Raw genomic sequence first — 23,676 nt, 5'->3', positions numbered from 1 at the left:
TCAAACTTCCTGCTAATTGCAGTCAGTGTCTAACTTCCTGCTAATTGCAGTCAGTGTCTAACTTCCAGCTAATTGCAGTCAGTGTCTAACTTCCTGCTAATTGCAGTCAGTGTCTAACTTCCGGCTAATTGCAGTCAGTTTCTAACTTTCTACTAATTGCAGTCAGTGTCTAACTTCCAGCCAATTGCAGTCAGTGTCTAACTTCCTGCTAATTGCAGTCAGTGTCTAACTTCCTGCTAATTGCAGTCAATGCCTAACTTCCTGCTAATTGCAGTCAGTGTCTAACTTCCTGCTAATTGCAGTCAGTGGTCCTAACTTCCGGCTAATTGCAGTCAGTGTCTAAACTTTCTACTAATGCAGTCAGTGTCTAACTTCCTGCTAATTGCAGTCAGTGTCTAACTTCCTGCTAATTGCAGTCAGTGCCTAACTTCCAGCCAATTGCAGTCAGTGTCTAACTTCCTGCTAATTGCAGTCAGTGCCTAACTTCCAGCCAATTGCAGTCAGTGTCTTACTTCCTGCTAATTGCAGTCAATGCCTAACTTCCGGCTAATTGCAGTCAGTGTCTAACTTTCTACTAATTGCAGTCAGTGTCTAACTTCCGGCTAATTGCAGTCAGTGTCTAACTTCCTGCTAATTGCAGTCAGTGCCTAACTTCCAGCCAATTGCAGTCAGTGTCTAACTTCCTGCTAATTGCAGTCAGTGTCTAACTTCCTGCTGATTACAGTCAGTGTCTAACTTCCTGCTGATTACAGTCAGTGTCTAACTTCCAGCTAATTGCAGTCAGTGTCTAACTTCCTGCTAATTGCAGTCAGTGTCTAATTTCCTGCTAATTGCAGTCAGTGTCTAACTTTTTGCCAATTGTAGTCAGTGTCTAACTTCCTGCTAATTGCAGTCAGTGTCTAACTTCCTGCCAATTGTAGTCAGTGTTTAACTTCCTGCTAATTGTAGTCAGTCTAACTTTCTGCTAATTGTAGTCAGTGTCTAACTTCCTGCTAATTGTAGTCAGTCTAACTTTCTGCTAATTGTAGTCAGTGTCTAACTTCCTGCTAATTGCAGTCAGGGTATAACTTCCTGCTAATTGTATTCAGTGTCTAACTTCCTGCTAATTGTAGTCAGTCTAAAAACTTTCTGCTTAATTGTAGTCAGTGTCTAACTTTCTGCTAATTGCAGTCAGTGTCTAACTTTCTGCTAATTGCAGTCAGTGTCTAACTTCCTGCTAATTGCAGTCAGTGTCTAACTTCCTGCTAATTGCAGTCAGTGTCTAACTTCCTGCTAATTGCAGTCAGTGTCTAACTTCCTGCTAATTGCAGTCAGTCTAACTTCCTGCTAATTGTAGCCAGTGTCTAATTTCCTGCTAATTTCAGTCAGTGTCAAAATTCCTGCTAATTGCAGTCAATGCCTAACTTCCTGCCTAATTGCAGTCAGTGTCAACTTCCTGCTAATGCATTCAAATGCCTAACTTCCTGCCAATTGCAGTCAGTGTCTAACTTCCTGCTAATTGCAGTCAATGCCTAACTTCCTGCTAATTGCAGTCAGTGTCTAACTTTATGCCAATTGTAGTCAGTTGTCTTACTTCTCCAATTGTAGTCAGTGTTTAATTCCTGTAATTGTAGTCAGTGGTCTTAACTTTCGCTAATTGTAGTCGTGTCTAACTTCCTGCTAATTGCAGTCAGTGTCTAACTTCCAAGCTAATTGCCGGGCCAGTGTCTAACTTCCTGCTAATGCAGCCGGGGTAATTTCCGGCCCAATTGTAGTTAGTGTCTAACTTCCTGCAATTTGTTAGCCGTGTCTAACTTCCTGCTAATTGCAGCCAGTGTCTAACTTCCTGCTAATTGCAGCCAGTGTTTAATTTCCTGCCAATTGTAGTTAGTGTCTAACTTCCTGCTAATTGCAGTCAGTGTCTAACTTCCTGCCAATTGTAGTCAGTGTCTAACTTCCTGCTAATTGCAGTCAGTGTCTAAATTCCTGCTAATTGTAGCCAGTGTCTAATTTCCTGCTAATTTCAGTCAGTGTCTAACTTCCTGCTAATTGCAGTCAATTGCACTCCTAGCTAATTGCAAGTTCAGTGTCTAACTTCCTGCTAATTGCGTCATGCCTAACTTCCTGCCAATTGCAGTCATGTCTAAACTTCCTGCTAATTGCGTCAATGCCTAACTTCCTGCAATTGCAGTCAGTGTTTAACTTCCTGCTAATTGCAGCCAGTGTCTAATTTTCTGCTAATTGCAGTCAGTGTCTAACTTCCTGCTAATTGCAGTGAGTGTCTAACTTCCAGCCAATTGTAGTCAGTGTCTAACTTCCTGCTGATTACAGTCAGTGTCTAACTTCCTGCTAATTGCAGTCAGTGTCTAACTTCCTGCTAATTGCAGTCAGTGTATAATTTCCTGCTAATTGCAGTCAGTGTCTAACTTCCTACTAATTGCAGTCAGTGTATAATTTCCTGCTAATTGCAGTCACTGCCTAACTTCCTGCTGATTACAGTCAGTGTCTAACTTCCTACTAATTTGCACTCGGTGTCTAACTTCCTGCTAATTGCAGTCAGTGGGTCTAACTTCCTACTAATTGCACTCAGTGTCTGAACTTCCTTGCTAATTGCAGTCAGTGTCTAAACTTCCTTTGGCTGATTACAGTCAGTGTTCTCAACTTCCAGCAATTTGCAAGTTCAGTGTCTAATTCCTGTAATTGCAGTCAGTTCTAAAATTTCCTTGCCTAATTGCAGTGTCGAAAACTTTTGCCAATTAGTCAGTGACTCTAACACTTTCCTGCTAATTGCAGTCAGTGTCTAACTTTTGGCCAACTTTGCTAGATACAGTCCGTGTCCAAACTTCCTGCTAATTGCAGTCAATACCTAACTTCCTGCTAATTGCAGTCAATAACATTAACCTCCTGCTAATCGAGCAATACCTAACTCCTGCCTATTGCCGTCAGTGTCCTAACTTCCTGCTTAATTGCATCAATGCCTAATTCCTGCTAATTGGATTTCCAGTGTCTAACTTCCTGCTAATTGTAGTCGTGGGTCTAACTTCTGCTGATTACCAGTCCGTGTCAACTTCCCAGCTAATTGCGTAAGTTGTCTAACTTCCTGCCTGATTACAAGTCAGTGTCCTAACTTCCTGCTAATTGCAGTCAAGGTGTCTAAATTCATGCTAATTGCAGTCAGTGTCTAATTTCCTGCTAATTGCAGTCTGTGTCTAACTTCCTGCTAATTGCAGTTCGTGTCTAACTTCCTGCCAATTGCAGCCAGTGTCTAACTTCCTGCCAATTGCTATCAGTATCAAACTTCCTGCCAATTGCTATCAGTATCCGTTATATTGTTGAAAACTTGAATGAAGATTGTAGTTGACAAAATATTTAACTGTTCTAAGTTCAAAATAATCTCACAGTGAGAATTAATTATTATTCGTTGATGAGCACATTAAAATAAGTTAATGTAGTTCAATGGCATCTCTGGTTCGTCTCCCACGTATATTTTCGATAGAGTTCTCTTATACAGTATGTGGAAGCAGTATTCACATCCACCCATTTGTTTATTCATTGCATTACATTTAATTATTCGTACTATTTTCATATCGTCTTTTTGTTTAGATAATGTCTTTTAATATCACAGTATTATATTTAATTATTCGTACAATTACTTTCATATCGTCTTTTTTTAGATAATGTCTTTTAATATCACATTTATTTTCCATTTACCAATAGACTATTTTCCACGTACTATTAGACGACCACTACAACACTACTTCGGAATGACGTTAAATAAAACGACAATTTATAGTAAATATATTTATTACTCAGATACCAACAGTGGATTTAAGAAAAAAAAATAAAAACTCAACAGTTTGCAAATCACACTGGTATCGTTCATATAGGTTTCAATGCTATCTTACAGAATGCGGCATTTCAGCTTGAATAATCACAAGAGAGTGGGTACCTATACACAGGTTGGAATGACGTTCCATACTTGGAAATATGGTCTAGTCCCAATGACCTCCTCGGGGTCTTTGAGCAACCTTATCTTAGGCCGAACGAGACTTGGGAGAGAGAGAGAGAAATAAATTTACAATCCGTGCTTCTTCTGGAGCTTGATGTCCTCCTCGTGCAGGGCGTTCACGCCGTCGATCATGCACTGCACGAGCTCCACCTCGGAGTACCCCAGTCGGTGCTTGTTGGAGATGTCGTACGTGATACCTGCGAGAGAGAAGAGTCTCGAGTTAGTCTCATGTTTTGGTGCATTTCCGTTTAGCCTACTTGATCGACCAGATTGGTCAACAAAATCTGACTCAAAATGATAAAACAACAGCTGCAATTAATATTACGAGAGCTACAATAAATACAACAGGTAACAATTCATGTTTGTGGCAACACTTACCAGTCTGACCACCAGACTCGCCGCGGGTACCACGTGGCTGCACCTTGAGCTCCTCACACCTCTTCTTCAGGGCGTCGAGACCTTCCTTGGTCCAGCCGGGCAGGTCAACGTGGACGGAAGCCCTCATGCCAGTACCGAGGTTGGTGGGGCAGGAGTGGATGAATCCGTACTTCTCGTCAAAGGCGAATTCCTTGCCACTTTCGGCCTTGACAGAGTCACCGACGGCCTGGATGCCTTTGGCGAGACGCTCGAACACAGCCCTGACGTCTCCGCCCTTCTGCATGGAGATGATCCTGAGCTGATCCTCCTCGTTGACCCACACAAGGAAGGTCTTGTCCTTGTTGTGGTAGATGCCGCGTCCCTCGGGCCATTCGCGCTCCATTCCGGCAACCTGTCGGCAGGAGATATATCATCAAAACGAGAACTTTAACTTTCAAAAGGGCCTAATGCCCAATTATGCAAAATATTCAGTAAAAATTCCCAGTTAGGCCTAATTAGTCCTCTATGCCTTCGAGCCCTTACCTGGAGGTTGGGATCTCCCGACATGAAAAGGAAGTGGTCATCGACGAGCTGCTGACGGACGCTCTCTTCCATGCCAGTCAGGGGGTAGTAGTTACCGGCAAGATCCCCAGAGAGTTTCTTGAAAGCATGTTTCATCAGATTCTCGACGCCCAAGCGCTGGTCCTTGGTGATGCCGGGGGAGAGGCCGAAGCCGTCGATGTTACGACCTACACGGATCCTACAGCGATGGAGAAAATCGAATATTGTAGGTCTTCAAAATAAATATTCTTTAATATCATTCACGAATCATAAAACTTTTTGTTTCTAGTGTGTTTCGGGTGTAATAACTTGGGCTACCGGTTGCGTAGTGTCACATCTCTAAGTTTTACGCATTTCATTTATCACCAATGAATAACATCAGCTCAACCACAGGTGCGCTATCATTACATTTTATTTTGAGGGAGAAAGAGTGGGGGAGGAAGGGGAGATAACTTTCAACTTTCATCTTCTTGTAAAAAATAATGTTTGGACGACTAACCCTCCCACACAAAAACGGGGCAATAAATAAATAAATAAAATAATAATATAAACGCAATAAGTGGAAGAACGCAGTGAAGGGATGCTCAGGAAAGGGGGATTGGAACTATGACAATGGGGATGAGTGGGGGCCGGGAATGGGGGAGATTGGGGGGCTGGCAGGGGTGGGGGGCGTTTCCTTAGCTATTGAACCACAGTGATGCTGTTATTGTGCGAGGGGGGAGTGTGAGCGATACATCGGAGAAGTTATATTATGAACTTGATCTTATTGAACGGAATAGCTACACAAAGATTGCATCATGAACATTTGCATTACTTAAAGAAATTATTATTAATATTATATTATATGTGTGTGTATATATATATATATATATATATATATATATATATAATATATATAATATATATATATATAGTGAACACTTCGTCGTATTAACAATAAGTCTGTGCAATCTATTACGAAAGGTCACGGATAAGTTTACAACTAGCGTAAATTGCCAATATTTTAAAAGTATCTAAATAATGTCACCATAACCATTATTAACAAAAATGTTTTACGTAACTCTCCGGTTAATCACTTTTACAGCAAATCTTTTAAAAAATAATTTTATCTCTGATAAGCACAGCAAGTGTATGAATACATAAAAATAAAAAAAACACCAGCCGGCTTTGTATAGCGCTCTCGCCTGCTGGCGCCGGTCTTGCGTAAGGGGGGTAGGGGGGGCCGGGTGTCAGCGCTCGGTGGCCACAGTACCCACCCAATTTGCCGGCTTTACGTCAACGCTACCAGCATAACACTTTTACACTGCGACAATTGTGCGTGAAATGTCATGGGTATTATGACACTTCTAAGGTTGAAATGTTATTGTATTAGTTTCTGTAAAATCAGATTAATTTGTATTTTGTCTGTGCTGGGAACTTTACTTTTGGTACAAGTGATCGTTAAGCGATTTTACAAATTTTACAATGTCGAGTTAAAAATCCTCTCGAGACATTTAAAAAAAAAAAATACATTTATTCGTTCTTTGCGTGTCGTCCATTGTATGAATGGATATATTTCATGGTCATTCATTCACATCTCTGAACTGAAAACTTCACCAAATATATTATCTGAAATCAATGGCTTTCACTTTCACACCTTCAATTTCACCAGCATTCGGGCCCCTGCAAAAGGTTAACCTTACCTGACGGAATGAACGGGGCATTCGGGGTTGATGTTGCCCTTGAGTTTGCTCACTTCCATGTCGGAGGTGTGTTTCGAATCGGAGGCGATGCCATGGTAGTCCTGGATGATGGGGTCGAAGACATCCTTGAAGTCCTTGTAGGAATCCCAGTCCCCGGCGTAGATGCCGCAGTGCTGGTTGTCGAAATCGACGGCGCAGGCGATGGCCTGCTTCAGGGTGAAGCCTGAAGTGGCGGTCTTGATGCCGCTCAGTTTGTCCCACAGGTCCTTGGTGACGTACTTAGCCACCAGAGAGTGTTTGCTCTTGATATCAGGGAATGGTTCGCCCATGGTTGATGATGACTTTGGGAGTTTGCTGGTTGGACTTACCCGAAAAAAGAACCTTTGATCAGTTTAATAAGAGGAGAGCAGGAAGAGAGAGGCTTGAGAGGAGATACGTTTTGGAACTTGCTGGTGACGAAGAACCAAAAGAGAGCAAACACCTTTCCGCGGCAGCTGCTAGCGTTGCTCTGACGGTGGATTTCGCTGCCTCGCCGGGCGAAGGGAGGGAAGCCGGCCGGCTCGAGGCAGCCATGGAAGAGTAGGCATGGATGGGGCTTGGTGGCTGTCGGGTAGGAGGGTCGGGTACCTGAAGGAGGAGAGGGTGAAGGAAGAGAGTAGAGTGAGGGAGGGGGGGAAGGAGGAGGGGGCGGAGGAGGAGGAGAAGGCAGGCTGTTGGATAATTATATTCAAGCATTCGCTCGCCTCCTCTTTTCTGTCCCGTTTTGTAGAGCGTAGTATGTGTGAAGGTTCGGTTTCAGAAAACAGAGTTTAGGTAGTCAAACTTAAAGAAAAATTTAAAATGTCTACTACTGTTTGCCATGAGTGCAAATTTTCTGTGTTGGCATAATTGTACCTGGACTGTCTGTCACCTGATTCATCCGTTATCTCTCAGGGTTATGTGATAGTGGTAATCTACTACATTCGCCCTTTCATGCTTACGCTTACGAAGGCACGCAACTCCTTCGTCAGAGTAATGAGTATCAGATCTACATAGAATCATATTCTCGAGGGCAAACTATTCTGAAGTTCCCCGTCAGTCTGATGTAAGGATCTTCAACTATGATATATGACTCTGAAAGCTACAGAAACAGCGCTTGCTCGACGAATATCAAATATCAACCAATTCTTTCATTTTACCAAATAAAATCAAAGTACTATGTTATATTCTGTGTGAATAATCAGTAATAGGTTATTTAACGCATACACTGACTTTTTACGAATGTACGATGCCTTGTCAATTAATTTTAAAAAAACCTGAAAGATACTACTTCTAGTGAATACAGTTTCATTTTTAAATTCAAAATTCAGTAACATCATGTGAGATGTCTTTTTGAAGTGATGGAAGAGCCAAGGAGAGAGAGAGAGAGAGAGAGAGAGAGAGGATGGCCAAGGAGGAGGGGGAGAAGGAGAGAGACACATGAAAGTTTTCTCTCTCATGGGGAGAGACAGAGAGAGGCGTGTTCTGACGGGGGGAAGGCCGGCCTTTGGGAAGGGGTGTGTGGGGATTGGGGGGTGGGGGGGAGGGAGTGATTGGCTGTGGGGAGAGTTGGTGCTCTTTACCTTGAAACACATCACTTGGCAACTCAAACATGCCGGTTTTTGGTGGAACTGCTTAGTTTTTTTCTTTCTTTTTTTTTCTTTATCGTTTATTTGGCCAAGTGATATTTTGGGGTAAATATCGTTTTATGTACTTTTATAATTGCATTTGTGCATATATATATATATATATATATATATATATATATATGTGTGTGTGTGTGTGTGTGTGTGTGTCTATATGTGTGTGCATGTGTGAATGCACGTATTACAATTACAGCATGCGAAGCTCAAACACATGTGCTTTTATTAACAAAGACACGCAATATACACACACACACACACACACATATATATAATATATATATATATATATATATATATATATATATATATATATATATATATATATATATAATCAAACATCGAAATACACCAACCGAAGATTTAAAAAGGCATCGAACTTATTATAGTATCGCTACTGTAGCAGTTATTACATAACACAAAACGGTGAGTGTGTGAGTCATAGTTCGAGTAGGAAAGCGTGAGAGAGAGAGAGAGAGAGAGAGAGAGAGAGAGAGAGAGAGAGAGACTGACTGCAGAGCGAAATTTCAACGAAGTAATATCTGGCGGTAACTGGATTTGAAATGGCAGGCGAAAGCTTATTATTATTTCAATTTAGTTTTTTTTTTTTTGTGTGGGAGCGTGATGGAATAAATAATAATATACCTTTGTATGAAATATCATTTGCAATCCTACGGATGCTATCTCTCCTCTCTCTCTCTCTCTCTCTCTCTCTCTCTCATGTACATATATGTGCGTGCGTGCGTTTGTGTGTGTGTGTGTATGTGTGAGGAGGGCGAGAGAGAGAAAGAGAGAGAGAGAGAGGGAGAGTGAGAGTTTGTTTATTACATTGTTTGGTCTCATAATCATCTCCAGAACAGTCACTTGAAGATGTCTTACCGTTTTCCCTAGTAAAATAAAAGAATTATTATGACTAGCTTACGTGTTTGTCGATTTTGTACATAAATTAAATATATTTCATATGCATTGAATTGTAAAATGAACTTTAAAAGAAAAGTAAAATGTAAATTTTTTTTAAATAAGTACCACGCGCAGGCACTTTTACCAAAATAAATTCTGCCGAGACAAGGGATGAAGGGCGCATGCGGTGATTTATATTGAAAGATAGAATTTCGAATCGGTAACAACTGGAATTATTCAGATCGAGGCATGACGGCCAAGAACTAGTACTACAAAATGCCAACTGCGATGCTGCGGTTAAACGCCACATTCGTTATACTCCAGTCATAGGCCTAATTTTTTCACTAAGTATTGACACAGCAGAACGTGTGTGTGTGTGTTTTAACAAAGTTCATGTGAAATGTTTAGATGTTTCACATCCATTGGTCAAAAACGTGTAAATATATGACAATTTCCATTCACTGTTTTTCTAACACATCGTAAAGTGAACAAGAAGACAGGCCATATAAAAAAAAAATGCCCTGTTATAATATTTCATTCGTCTCAAATGTTTTCTTTAGGAATCGAGCAAAAAAGAAAAATAAATAAAAAAAGGCATCCAATTTCAGGCACCATCATGCAGCACAAACACATGCAAAGATATTTGTTTAAGTGGTCACACATCGAGTTTGAGAGAGCTTGAATTTGGATGGGTGTCCTAGTTGTTGAATGTATGTTGGTGCGTGTGTGTGTGTGAGAGAGAGAGAGAGAGAGAGAGAGAGAGAGAGAGAGAGAGACTGACTTCTAGTCGCAAACACAAGTCAGTGGCTGTTGCACTGGTCAGTGATGAAAGGTTTGAGGCACAAAAATATCAGTGATAAGATCTGTTTGCTGCTGAAACTGCAATAAATGTTAGTTGGAAACTCACTCCTGGCCCTGGGGCCACTACTATCGCTACCGGGAGACACTACACTTTTGAAGAGCTCAGATTAAGTCTAAGGTCTAATTCACTCTTCTTTCAGCTTTCACCAGAATTCCAATTCTTTGAAGCTGCTGTCATATTTGTCATTTTTCTAATCCGTACCACATGCACCATGGTTAGTTTTTCGACTTTCTGGTGCGACTGATGGTCGTATTGGGTAATATCAAGTTATAATAAATATGTGAACTTGAAATCTACTTCATATCTAACTAATGATGGATATAAGACCTGCAAATTAGCGTACCTTAGATAGTGGCTTAGAACATAGATCACTGTTGTTTGGGAAGCTTCTGAAATCAACACTTGAGGAATGTGGATATTTTTTTGCATTACTAGAGCAAATTGATTTCATGAACTTGAGACTAATAAACTTTGTGTGGAAGAGACCTTGATTGAACTGTGTGTGCAAAAGATATTATTAGAGTTGTCAAGATGTGTAGTTTGAATAACCAAAAGGTTGATGAGAGCCAGTCACAAATTGAGCATTTGTGCATTTGGTTGAAAACTCAAAAGTGATAGAGCCGGCTACTCAGTGTCCCCTAGAGTATATATTGCCCTTTCAGTAAGTCAATCAATCACAGGAAAAGAAAATGATCTGGCCCTTTCTGAAGAGTCTCGCAAATCAGAAGGCAACGCTGAATAAAACTAGGCTCTGTTATTAAATTAATTGTTTATTGTTTAGTAACAATAATGTCTTTTCATCTCTAGACCAAAAATAGTGAACTCTCATGATGACAGTTGGTAGCAAGAGCCGGGGCTGCCAGAAGGAAGTGCTGTTTAGGCCTATTCCTTCGTGGCAAGGCTCAAGCTAGGTCCTGAACGCCGGAGGACAAGCCCTTCCCTTCTCTATCAAGGGAGACTAACGAAAAGGACTCCCTCGGAAGGGCTCCTTTCCGTCAGCTTGACCTTGCGAGGATTAATTTGAATGACAGGACATCCGTGAAAGTCAGGATGAAGAAGAATGACAAGTTTTAGCACTATAAGATTCCTCCGGCCTCCATGACGTTCAAACACCCGATTCTGGTCTTTACTAACGAGTGAAAACGACTCCTCTTCCTTCTAACTAAAAAGAAAAAAAATAAGGAGTCCTTCGCATTGATTTGTGTTGGAAGATGCGTTGAAAAAATAATGTTTCTCCTCTAATATAAATTTATATAATTTCTCTTGTTTTTAAAAACTCAGAATGGATGCAAGCTTCTTAGATGCCGTGCTTCTTCTGGAGGGCAACGTCCTCAGCGTACAGGGTATTGACACCGTCAATCATGCACTGGACGAGTTCGACCTCGGAGTAACCCAGGCGATGCTTGTTGGAGATGTCATAAGTGTGACCTACGAGGAGGCGAAGAGAAAAGAGAGAAAACGGACATTAGAAAACGGGAGACAGTGAGTTGCCGGGTGTTGACGGAAAGAGAAACAATCAACAAACAGTATAGTACACACTTATCCACGAACGGAAAAAAAGGGCAGCTTTAAAAGTAGCGAAATAATAGAGGAGAAGGAAACGTATAGGAGAATGAAAGGAAACATACAACTACAGATATTGCAAACGAGAAAAGGGTAAAATAAACAGCAGTATTTCTTCCAACAGCTAGACAACGTATCCTTATGCTAGAAATAATCTAATAATTTTTTGTGGAGTCACTCGAGATATTCATGGTCCGTTGTGTCTCTAACTGCGCGTATTTACTGAGGAAGTCGATATCCTTGTTGCTAGCGTTGTGAACTGAAAACATTCATCTACTGAATAATTTATTTGTTAAACCTCGTTGGTTGTACTAAAGTGGTTTGTCGTCTGTAGACAGCGAAATATTCGATCTAATAAAAAAAAAAACATATTGTAAGAGAATTTATAAAAATGACTGACCTGAGTAATATACGAGTCCAGTCTTACAATAACGGGGAGAAAAGTAATTGTGAATCAGTAAATGTCATATAAAATTGTTGCTGATGAACAGATGAATGTCATTGTTAAACTACTTCGAATATCAAGAATACTAGGGCGAAGGTAACTGAAGTTATCAGTGAATATGCGATATACTCTATCAAATATATCTCACAAGCCAAATGACCAGGCTTGTCGAATATTTATCTAGTATAAAGTACTATTTGTCAAGAAGTAATGTAAAAGTATTGTTTCTCGAGTATTCTTGAGAGACTAGCTTTATCACATAATGTAAGTACAGTGATTGTTATTCTTACATTCTCGTGTTACAATTTAAGCTGAGGAAAGTGCTTTTGGCAAATCAGTTACTGTTCCCGTCTACACTGCCCCCAGTTCCCTTGTTCTTATAGTTTTCCATTTTTATAGAGGCAGAGGGTCGGCTGTCTCTTTGGGGGGTTATACAATATCCTATCGGCTTTTGTGTTACAAAGTTGGTAGTCTTTGCTTAGGGCTCGATCCTGTTTGGCTCTTATCTCCACTTGGATCTAAGACTCAATCCGGTTTGTTGTTTTCAGTGGATCTGATTTTGTAGGACCCGATACTATTTGTGTTTGAGTTTCAAAGTGTGCGATGATCATACTTTCTCCAAAGGCCTGGCACTAAGACCCTAGTAGCAGATAATAAGAAAAAGCAATGTCAGGAGGTTCACACTTACCAGTCTGGCCGCCAGATTCACCGCGGGTACCACGGGGCTGAACCTTCAGTTCTTCACATCTCTTCTTCAGGGCTTCAAGACCTTCCTTGGTCCAGCCGGGCAAGTCAACGTGGACGGAAGCCCTCATGCCGGTGCCAAGGTTGGTGGGGCAGGAGTGGACAAAGCCGTACTTGGAGTCGAGCATGAAGTCCTTGCCGCTCTCGGCCTTGACGGAGTCGCCGACGGCCTTGATACCGCGGGCCAGGCGTTCAAAGACGCCCCTGACATCACCGCCCATCTGCATAGAGATGATCCTGAGCTGATCCTCCTCGTTGACCCAGACCAAGAAGGTCTTCTCGGCGTTGTGGTAGATACCGCGGCCTTCAGGCCAGTCGCGCTCCATACCTGCGACCTAGGGCCACGTGGAAGAAGAAGGAGCTTCGTTAACAAAAACCAACAGACACGCAACGGCATTCTTCAGACACATAAAAAGCAGAGTAAAACAAGTGGCAGAGAGTGACCACAGAGATGGGCAAAACGCAAGACTAAAAAAAGGTATGAGACTAAAGGAACTTTCTTGTTGAATGAATTATGCGTCTAGGTTTGAATCTAGCATGAAAATATGACAAAGTACAAGTACAGATGGCTACAAAAAACCAAGATTAACACGGTAAGCTGTTCCTAAAACAAAATTAAATGCCGTGTTGTTAAGAGAATCAGCTGTCAGGGGTTTTCGAGCGACTGAGACAATCAAATTAACGCCCTCTCCTTAAAGAGTTGAATCACGGTGTCATTCAAGTTGGGAATTCACTGAACAACGCTGCCATTGTTTCCCGGTCGCTTAACTTTTAGGAATTATCTCTTGATTGCCTCTTAAAGGGACCGAAGTCTAATGAATCAGTTTAGATATTTAGATGACTCTTTCATCAATAAGCAGCCTCAAAACAAACTATTCTCTATGTTTGACCACAAAAAAAAGAAAAAAAAAATGTTTTTGTGGGTTTTGGAGAGCACCCTGGTTCTATTGCAACTTGAACAGGTTTATTTTGTCTTTCAATAAAAAAAATAAAGCAAAACAATAATTGTATAACTAACCGTAGTCTCGGGCCATACTCACTAGACTGTTTAAATTATACCTTTTCCAGAAGAGCTCAAGGTATAACCTACAGTGTTTTTAAACTATTATTTTTTGTCCTCCTGTATATATTAGCAAATATGCTCTTTGAAAAAAAAGATTCTTTTTTTTATATATATATTTAAATTGACTTACGAGAATTTTGAGCGCTAATATAGGTCATCTCGTGAATTATATCCAACAATAGCCTAAGCTGTGTAGCCTGCGTGTGAGTCTAATGGACTAGAGTTCCATTTTATGAGTCTAATTCTCTTTTAGTACTTTTTATGCTATGTGCTTTGCTATAGTTCACGCACTAGGACAACTGTGGTACTTGGTCTTCTAAGCGTAAAGAGAAGAAGAGGAGGAGGAGGAGGAAGAAGAAGAAGAAGAAGAAGAAGAAGCACTATTACAGGTACTGTGGTATCTCTCTGCTCTTCGTCTTCTAAGCCTAAAGAGAAGAAGAAGAAGCAGAAGAAAGAGTGAAATCTCTCTGTAAGTCTAATGGACTCGAGTTCCGTTTTATGAGTCTAATTCTCTTTTAGTACTTTTTATGCTTTGTGCTTTGCTGTAATTCACGCACTATTACTGGCACTGTGGTATCTCTCTGCTCTTCGTCTTCTAAGCCTAAAGAGAAGAAGAAGCAGAAGAAAGAGTGAAATCTCTCTGTAAGTCTAATGGACTCGAGTTCCGTTTTATGAGTCTAATTCTCTTTTAGTACTTTTTATGCTTTGTGCTTTGCTGTAATTCACGCACTATTACTGGCACTGTGGTATCTCTCTGCTCTTCGTCTTCTAAGCCTAAAGAGAAGAAGAAGAAGGAGGAGTGAAATCTCCTCCTGGTCCTCACCTGAAGGTTGCGATCACCAGACATGAAGAGGAAGTGGTCATCGACGAGCTGCTGACGGACCTTCTCGTCCATGCCAGTCAGGGGGTAGTAGTTGCCGGCGAGATCTCCGGAGAGCTTCCCGAAGGCGCTCTTCATGAGGTTCTCAACGCCGACGCGCTGGTCCTTGGTGATGCCGGGGGAGAGACCGAAGCCATCAATGCTACGGCCTACGCGGATCCTGTAGGGAGGAGAGAAAAAGGGAAAAGGGCGTGAGACGGCGGCTGAAGGGCGGCACCTCGGTCTAATGATCTTCGCCGAAGATCAACAGTGAGAGAGAGAGAGAGAGAGAGAGAGAGAGAGAGAGAGAGAGAAGAATATGCTGGTCTTTGTATGAGGAAAGGGCACTCGAAAGAAATTTAGATGCTTGAGAGAGAGAGAGAGAGAGAGAGAGAGAGAGAGAGAGAGAGAACAGCTTGGATAAACAAAGTGGCACAGATAGCAGACTTAAGCAATGTCTAGTAGCCTGCATCAATTCGTATCCTTAGCAAAGATTGTTGTTATTGAAATTAAGAAAGTTGGTAACAACTGGATATATACTACGTGTAAATAAAAAAAAGAAATTGTAACGGACGGGTCACTTGGTACTAGTTGAGAGTCTGCTTACTCTACACAAAACGAGATTTCAACCAGTAGTACCAAAACACGAAGAACCGTATTATTAATTCTTTGAATACAAGGATGAATGGATAACTAGGGAACTATGAAAAGTATATGTTAAAATGCGCCATGGAAGACTATGAACAGTCAAAATGATCAGAAAAAGAACCGGCGTCATGATTTTTTAAGAATCGTTGGACTATGCTCTCCTTAATTCTCTGCAAGGTAATTTAGTAAGCTAGTCCATCTCTTGAGGCTGATATATATCTCCTCCTCTTGCCGTTTTTGTTCTCAATGTTAACCATCTTGGGATAGGATAGTACTGCAAACCGTCTTGATTAAATTTTCAGAAAAAAGGTATAGTTCTAGTAAGAAGATATTTCATGAAGTTCTGATTTAATCTTGAAAGTTTTTAGATCAATAGATACAGTGTTACATTTAACTTTAATCGTAGGCGGGTTCTTCGTAATTAGGGCCAGAATCAATAAGATGTTCTTACACTGATCTTACTGTATAAAGCACAGCTGTGTGTCTCGCAGTTCTGTTGTGTTTATGGTCTATAAAAATCACTTTTAAATAAGTAAATTCTTGTCTTTTCGAAAGCGATATTCTATTTTCCAAACTTATACGACCATATTTGCACGTGGAGTTTGGAAAAGGATGGAATAATGACTAGAACAACTTTAAGATACACGCGAGGAGAGGAACAATAGGCTAGACGTTGTCCTCTGTTCTTGGTTCTGTAACCGTCCAGTGGTATCAGTGAGATGTTGAAAGCACTTTGTCTAGTGAAGCCTTGTGTCTTAATATTAGGTATTGTTTCTCGAAATTAATGTATTAATTTTTTTTTCATATCACTTGGGTTTGGGTGCTGTCTATACAGTAAGCTTTGGTCTTGAGTATTGTTTCTCTCATAAGATTTGGCTTCAAAGTTTTGTTTCTTCATAATGTCAGGCTCTAAGAGGTATCTTTTGTGTGTGATTTGGTCTTGAGTGTTGTCGTCTTCACTGTGTTTTTTAGGAGTTGTTTTTTTCAAGAGATTTTTAACAAGTGGTGGAAGCCAAGAAAGGGCTCCCAGTGTTCTGTTTGATCTAAGTTGTTGTCAGTTTGAGCTTGTGTTTCTAAAGGGAACTGCTACTCACCTGACGGAGTGGACGGGGACCTCGGCGTTGATGTTGCCCTTGATCTTCTCGACGTCCATGTCGGAGGTGTGGACGGCATCGGGGGAGATGCCATGGTATTCCTGGATGATGGGGTCGAAGACATCCTTGAAATCCTTGTAGGAATCCCAGTCACCGGCGTAGATGCCGCAGTGCTGGTTGTCGAACTCGACGGCGCAGGCGATGGCCTGCTTGAGGGTGAAGCCGGAGGTGGCGGTCTTGTGGCCGGAGAGCTTATCCCAGCGCTCCTTGGTGACGTGCTTAGCCACCAGGGAGTGTTTGCTCTTGATGTCGGGGAATGGTTCGCCCATCTTGTCCTTGGTTTGTTGGTTTGGCTTGAGGGAGAGAGTGAGAAGAGATGAGGAGAGTTACTCAACTGAGGACCTTGGAGGGCAACAGCTTTAGTAGCTCTGAGGAGTCCCCGGTTTCAGGAGTCCTCTATATAGGCCACGGCGGCTCCTCGGCTAGGGCGGGCCGCCACCACTCTGCGTGCGAACCGGCCTCCGAAATAGCTATTGGCGCCCTTCCAGGGGCCTCTCTCTGCCAACAGGCACAAGTGTTCCTGCGGCGGGGGAGGGGGTGGTAGCCAGATATCTGTATGCGAGGAACGCTCGCTGCCCATATGCACTCCCCCACCTTCAGGAGAATGAGAGACGCTCTGCTCTCATATCATCGTTATTATTCGCGAAGCTTAGCGTTATGCATAACACGGCCCTTTATGAAATACCATGACGTAGACAAGCGAGCTTCCACAGAAATGCCCATGTATGAAAAAAAAGAGAAAAAAGGGTTTTTCGCTGTTTCTACAGGCAAAAAAAGCTAAAAATTTGTGAAACTGACGAGGAACCATGTAGTTTTTCTTCCACGGTGAGTGGAACCTCACCCTCATTTCCTTTGCTTTCCAACACTACCTGAAGTCGTTGGTCCATTTCAGCGAGGCATTACAGCAGCATCTTGCATCATAAACAACATTACAGACAGAGTTAAGAGACGAAAGGAGAAATAACGACTTCAAAATGACTTTTTTTACCAATTTCCTGCTCTCGTCTGCACGATTCTTTGAATGCACACATGCCCAGATGAATGTATGTATGTCGTTTCTCTTCATTCAGTTTGAGGAAATTAAATTTGTCTTATTTCGTAGCTGAAAGTCTCAGTCGCTTCCAAATTTATTCAGAAACTCTGCACTGTCGAAGCAGTGCAGAAGTGAGACCAACTTATAATAAAATGCAGTAAACCTCATTATTGTGTCATCTTTTATCTTGAATCTTCAGGCGGATTATATTGATTGTTTTTTTTTATAATTTTTACTTTCGTAATAGCTTTCTCACACCTCTAATTAAACATCTCTACAGATATTCCGAATATGACTTTTGTTATCTGTATTTCTAGCTATTTTTTTTTACCCCCGGAGTTTACTTTAAAAAAATTCATAATGTTATTCCTACAAGTTAAGTATATCTTAGTTTTACCAGACCACTGAGCTAATTAACAGCTCTCATCTGAGGGCTGGCCCGAAGGATTAGATATTTTTTCATGGCTAGGAACCAATTGGTTACCTAGCAACGGGACCTACAGCTTATTGTGGGATCCGAACCACATTGTATCGAGAAATGAATTTCTATCACCAGAAATAAATTCCTCTGGTTCCGCGTTGGCCGAGCCGAGAATCGAACGCCGGACCACCGGATTGATAGCCGAGCGCAAGATGCACTCGGACAACGTGGAACTTACAATATGATATAATTTTGTTACAGTGAATGTTACGGATATGAATAAGGATGTCAGTGACAGACTAGTTTGTTAGGAGTATGCTCCTAATTATTTTTATTTTTATATAATGCTGTCTTAACAGTCACTCTAAAATACCACGATTTGCTAGGAGACGAAAGTACAACAATATTGACTGAAATGTATCAAAGGGGTCTTAGGAATCACTAAATATAGATAAAAATTTGAAATCAAAATAGTGAGTCTGTACTCTAAATCAAATTTGTAAAGGAAAGTTCACAAAGTGAAATCCAAAATACCGTGTTCACTTGACTCAAGGATTTATCCAGTAAAAGATAGAATCTTGTAACTGAATAAAAAGAGAGAGAAAAAAACATGCAGTAGACATTGATATAACAAACTTGGAGCAAAATTCGTCAATCTAGTTCGTTGGAGGGATTGCTTGTCAGATTATTTTGTGTACGAAGGTGAAACACTCGCAAAATCACCAAGGGGCTCACAACCTTCTCTTAGCCGTTCCTCTTTCTTGGGATACAGTATATGAGAATCCTATAAGCTTTCGACACTTCGTAGGGTAGTAAGTGAACAGGAGATACCGCTTATTACCGTGTTAGAAGTCAAAATAGGTATGTATGTGTGTTTGTTTTTGACGTTCACAAACTAAAGGAGAAAATAAAAAGAGTGAATTGATCACAATGATACGATAAGGACGAAGAAAATAAAACGGGCTGAAATTCAAATCCATTCTTCCTGTATCCTAAGAAAAGTACCATATATCTCTCTTGGAAACAACAGAGGGGATCTTGCCCTCAGTTTTTCAGGTTATTTTTAGAGAGAGAGAGAGAGAGAGGGTGAGTATGGCGTGAATCAATGCCAACCGCGTGGCTTAAAACTTCTGTGCTTTGGTCACGGCTGAATAATTTTAATAATAATTATAATAATAGCTTTTATTTCAGCTCAAGGCCATATAAATAGAATATACAGAGTAGAGACACTAACATCCACGATCTAGATACAAGAGATAACATGATAAAAAAAAAAGGATAAATCTATACCTGAAGAGGTATAGAAAATAGTATTCTTAATAATGGTAACGATAGTAATGATTGCATGCAATTGATTCCTACCTTGGGTAGTTACAGAAGTCTGGTCCAGAAGGCTAAATACGAAAATTGGAAATAGCAAAACTCTACAGTGATATTAATAATAAAAAAAATACCAATGATAACAATAACCACAGAAATAATAATAATAATAATAATAATAATAATAATAATAATAATAATAATAATAATAATAATAATAATAATAATAATGACAGATTTTTCAGTGTCATTTCCTAATTGCTTAGGATGCTTTGTATGAACGAATTGCTGTTGTTGCTTGGCCTTTATTATTATTATTGTCATTATTATTATTGTTAAAAAATATCCACAATTATATATTAAAAATATATTTCTATGTAAAAATATAGAACAAAGACTTTCGAACACCTGAATGTTGTTCCTCATTAGTGTAACGTTAAAATGTGAATTTCTTAATATTATTATTATTATTATTATTATTATTATTATTATTATTATTATTATTATTATTAGTATTATTATTATTATTATTATTATTATTATTATTATTAAGAGCAAGTCCTTCGATCCACCCTAATTGGAATTTACGAATCTTATTATAAGTTGTTTTTGTTAAAGCACTTTAAAATAATAATAATAATAATAATAATAATAATAATAATAATAATAATAATAATAATAGAAAACGAAACCCACAAAATTACTGTGTATAACGTGTTTACTTATAATTATTTACATTTTATCTTACTCAACACGCAATACTTATAAGTAAACATGTTATACAGAGTAATTTTGTGGGTTTCTTTTTCAATCTTCAAAAGAAAACTGAAAGAAGTTTTTGTTTGGTTCAATAATAACTGATATTGAATGAATAAATAGCGTAGTGAAAAAAAAATCGTGGATTTTCCATAGCAAAGTTCTAAAAGACTACACGAACATATATGAATAAAGAACCAAGAAAGAGAGAGAGAGAGAGAGAGATAGGAGAGAGAAGAGAAGGAGAGAGAGAGAGAGAGACGAGGGGGCGGAGAGAGAAAGAGGAGGGAAGATTACGGAGAGGAGAGAGAGATAGAAGAGGAGATTTGGAAACAAAATTAACAGCTGACCGGTTTCCTTTGCGACTTATCACACATAACTAGGAACAATGCTCAAAGTTATGATATATGCGTACGTAAATGATGATTTAATCAGGGTGTCATATGTCCTGAAGGATTTGTCAACCAAAAACATGTCGCAAAGAGAGAGAGAGAGAGAGGAGAGAGAGGAGAGAGAGAGAGAGACGCGAGAGAGAGAGAGAGAGAGAGAGAGAGAGAGAGAGCATATTTGCCCTTCCACGAACTTGCCGTATTGATTGAAACGTTGTCGCAGTATCATAAATTTTCTTTTTTTTAAATTTTGTTTTTTTGAGCAGTTTCCAGGAAGGTTGGGGTACAATAACAAACACTTCTAACCATACAGCTCTATATATATATAGTATATATATATATATATCATATATATATCTATATACTATATATAGATATATATATATATACATATATTATATAGGTATATATATATGTATATAATAATATAATATATATATATATATATATATATATATATATATATATATCTTTTATATATATATATGGGTATATGATGTGTGTGTGTTTAAAGTAGACATGAAAGCGCTCGCACAAGATAAGAAGTAGTTGGTGCAGTTTGTGTTGGGTGTTTTGATGCAATGCTGGTGAGCCTTTTTTTGCAGACACATGAAGCAGCTAGTATTACAGATATTTTCTGCACATGAAGTTCATCCACGATTCACCAGTTTAAGTGGGATTCCACCCTCCCCCTCCCCCCACACACCCCCTTTTTATTTGAAGTTTTTGGCATCAAACCTTATTCTCAGTTGCAATCTGTGTGACTTACTTTGCAGCTGATCCATTTCCAAGTGTCTTTTTCTCAAGGCAAAATGAGAAATATCTTTGTCAAACTTTCATTTGTGTCATTACCGCCTTTGGAGTCTGTATTTCTTATTTCCACTCTTTATAGAAACTTAAAGCATTTTTTTTTTTTACACTATAGGTGAAGTTACTTTTAACTATTGCAACAGTTTGGACTCTCTCTGAAAAGTATTATTCATTTAGTTTCAGGATTCACCTTCGGTCCTGCCCCAATATTCACAACATAAGATTTCTGCAATTAAGCTTTACGCATCGCAACTTCATACACTGTTGGGAATGACTCAATATGCACAATATACGATTTAAGAAATTTATGCATCGTGATGTCATGCACTGCCGAAACACATGGTCCTGTTTCCCCAGTCGTACAGATAATGACCCCACACGGCTACTCAAGTGCTTGATACAAACACCAGAACAAAAGGAGAAATTATATGGATGTAGCGGGCTTTCATTCAGCAAAAAGAATTTATGAAATATTCTCTCGAGAATTGACTGAATGACCTCATCATGAGATCATTCAGAACCCCACACCGAAGTTCACAATGTCAGAATTAATACTTCACTATACTTTTGCACAGCGAAACAACTTTGCGGTCTTCAGATCCCAAGGTATAATTACTCATTCTCGCTCTTTTAGATTTAGGTGTTGCACTAGAGACAGAAGTACTATGGGCGATATTTCGTCCTGTTAGGAGACACACACACACATACACACAGAGTTATAAATTTTATGCTGACTTTGCAGAGACTATATATAATGTGGTTCCTCTCCTATTACTTCCATACGTTGCCGAATATGAGTTAGCTTCGTGAAGGTCGCGGAAGAAAGGACCTGACATTGTAAGAGGGGGGCCAGGTGCCAAAAAATGATATCCCGATGTTTAATTAAGGCTCTCTCTCTCTCTCTCTCTCTCTCTCTCTCATTCATATGTTTCTGCTAAACTCGAGCGATCCGTATCCAAAGACCTTATTGTAAAATTTGGTGAGTGGTCGTGAATATTAGTTTTCGGTTATGGCAGCTATTATATATATATATATATATATATATATATATATATATATATATATATATATATATATATATATACATATATATATATATATACATATATATATATATATATATATATATATATATATATATATTGTGACGAAGTGCAAGTATCTGGTTACTATACTTACCTACCATCATTAGCTGTTGCCTTACAAAAGCCAGACACCTGAACCCTTCATCACAGGTACTAAACGACTGAATACTCTAAAGGCAACAGTGATCCCTTAACAACTTACCAGTATTGCAGAAAATCAGACTAAGTTCATGTGAGGTAATCTTGTAAGTAATTAAATTAATCAAAGGGCATCACTCCATCAACAACTTTAAAAGTCTAAGTATTTCCCTGATTTCAGAAGTCTAAGTACTTCCCTGGTTCTAAGTCACTTCAAGTAAATTGAAGGAAAACATATCAATTACCACTCTATGTTTCTACCTAACATCAATAAAATCATACGCAAATATACTGGTTAGAAATGAAAACACTTATAAAAATTTTAAATACAAATATTTATTATTAAATTCAAAATTTATAAGTGAAATTTACAATATCATGGAAAATTACTGTTACTTGAAAACAAAGTAAAGTTTAATTAATTCTTGAATCAATTAAGTAAAATTAAATCAAAATTAATTTATCACAAAATTCAAGAAAATTAATTCAATCAAAATTCAAAAGTGTTAGGCAATAATTGAAAATTGGAAATTAATTCACAAGTGCTAAACAATAAAACTTGAAAAGAATTCTAAGTAAATGCAAATTAATTCACAAGTGTTAAATTTAATTAAATGTGCAACGATTAAATAATGAAAATAACTAAGTCAATTAAATTGTGAATGCAAATGAAAGTACAGAAAAATGTGGAAAATACCAAAATTTCAAAAGTATCAATCACACAGAATATAAAATAAAAAGACACACTTCAATAAGAAAATGGACAAATGCACAAAACATAAAAATCACTTCAAATGAATAAACACAAAACACAAAAATTTGCAATATGTAAAAATTGAAATAGTTTCACTCAAACCACTGTAACTATAAGTTATCAGTTATTAGTTTTTACCAAACCTTCGTAACCATCAGTTATTAGTTTTTACCAAACCTTCGTAACCATCAGTTATTAGTTGTTATCTAACCACTGTTCCTATCAGTTATTAGTTGCAACTAATAAAAATATAACACACTTTACCTTTTTGGTATACCAATTTCTTTCTTTCTTGCAGCAGCTTGTTTCACACTTTCACAAAACCAGGCGCCGTTACACAACGATCTTTGTTCAGATTCCACAAAAAACACTAAATAACACTAAATAAACTCTAAGAAACATAAAATCTGAAATTTACAAATTACGAGTGACCATTCAATAAGTACGAAATCGTTACGTTACTCTAAAATCAAAAGTGCTATG

General features: G+C 39.0%; 3 protein-coding genes across 3 annotated transcripts in view; 1 reads left to right on the top strand and 2 right to left on the bottom strand.

Annotated features, from left to right (window-relative positions):
• Positions 1–23,676, top strand: part of LOC135217892 (arginine kinase Met e 2) — a 73,575-nt gene that overhangs the window by 19,249 nt on the left and 30,650 nt on the right. The window lies entirely within an intron of this gene.
• LOC135218294 (arginine kinase-like) lies at positions 3,766–7,122 on the bottom strand. Its single transcript, XM_064254510.1, has 4 exons — positions 6,589–7,122; positions 4,889–5,105; positions 4,367–4,757; positions 3,766–4,185 (listed from the first exon to the last, which is right to left on the bottom strand). The coding sequence occupies exons 1-4, from the start codon at positions 6,915–6,917 to the stop codon at positions 4,055–4,057; spliced, it is 1,068 nt and encodes a 355-aa protein (XP_064110580.1). The 5' UTR covers positions 6,918–7,122; the 3' UTR covers positions 3,766–4,054.
• On the bottom strand, positions 10,764–16,871 carry LOC135218258 (arginine kinase-like). The gene is made up of 4 exons (XM_064254430.1): positions 16,428–16,871; positions 14,650–14,866; positions 12,708–13,098; positions 10,764–11,439 (listed from the first exon to the last, which is right to left on the bottom strand). The coding sequence occupies exons 1-4, from the start codon at positions 16,754–16,756 to the stop codon at positions 11,309–11,311; spliced, it is 1,068 nt and encodes a 355-aa protein (XP_064110500.1). The 5' UTR covers positions 16,757–16,871; the 3' UTR covers positions 10,764–11,308.

Source organism: Macrobrachium nipponense, chromosome 9 (genome assembly GCF_015104395.2).
Source record: "Macrobrachium nipponense isolate FS-2020 chromosome 9, ASM1510439v2, whole genome shotgun sequence".
NCBI classification, from domain to species: domain Eukaryota; kingdom Metazoa; phylum Arthropoda; class Malacostraca; order Decapoda; family Palaemonidae; genus Macrobrachium; species Macrobrachium nipponense.
Note: the sequence above shows the minus strand (reverse complement) of the source record. Positions and strands in the feature narration are given on the sequence as shown.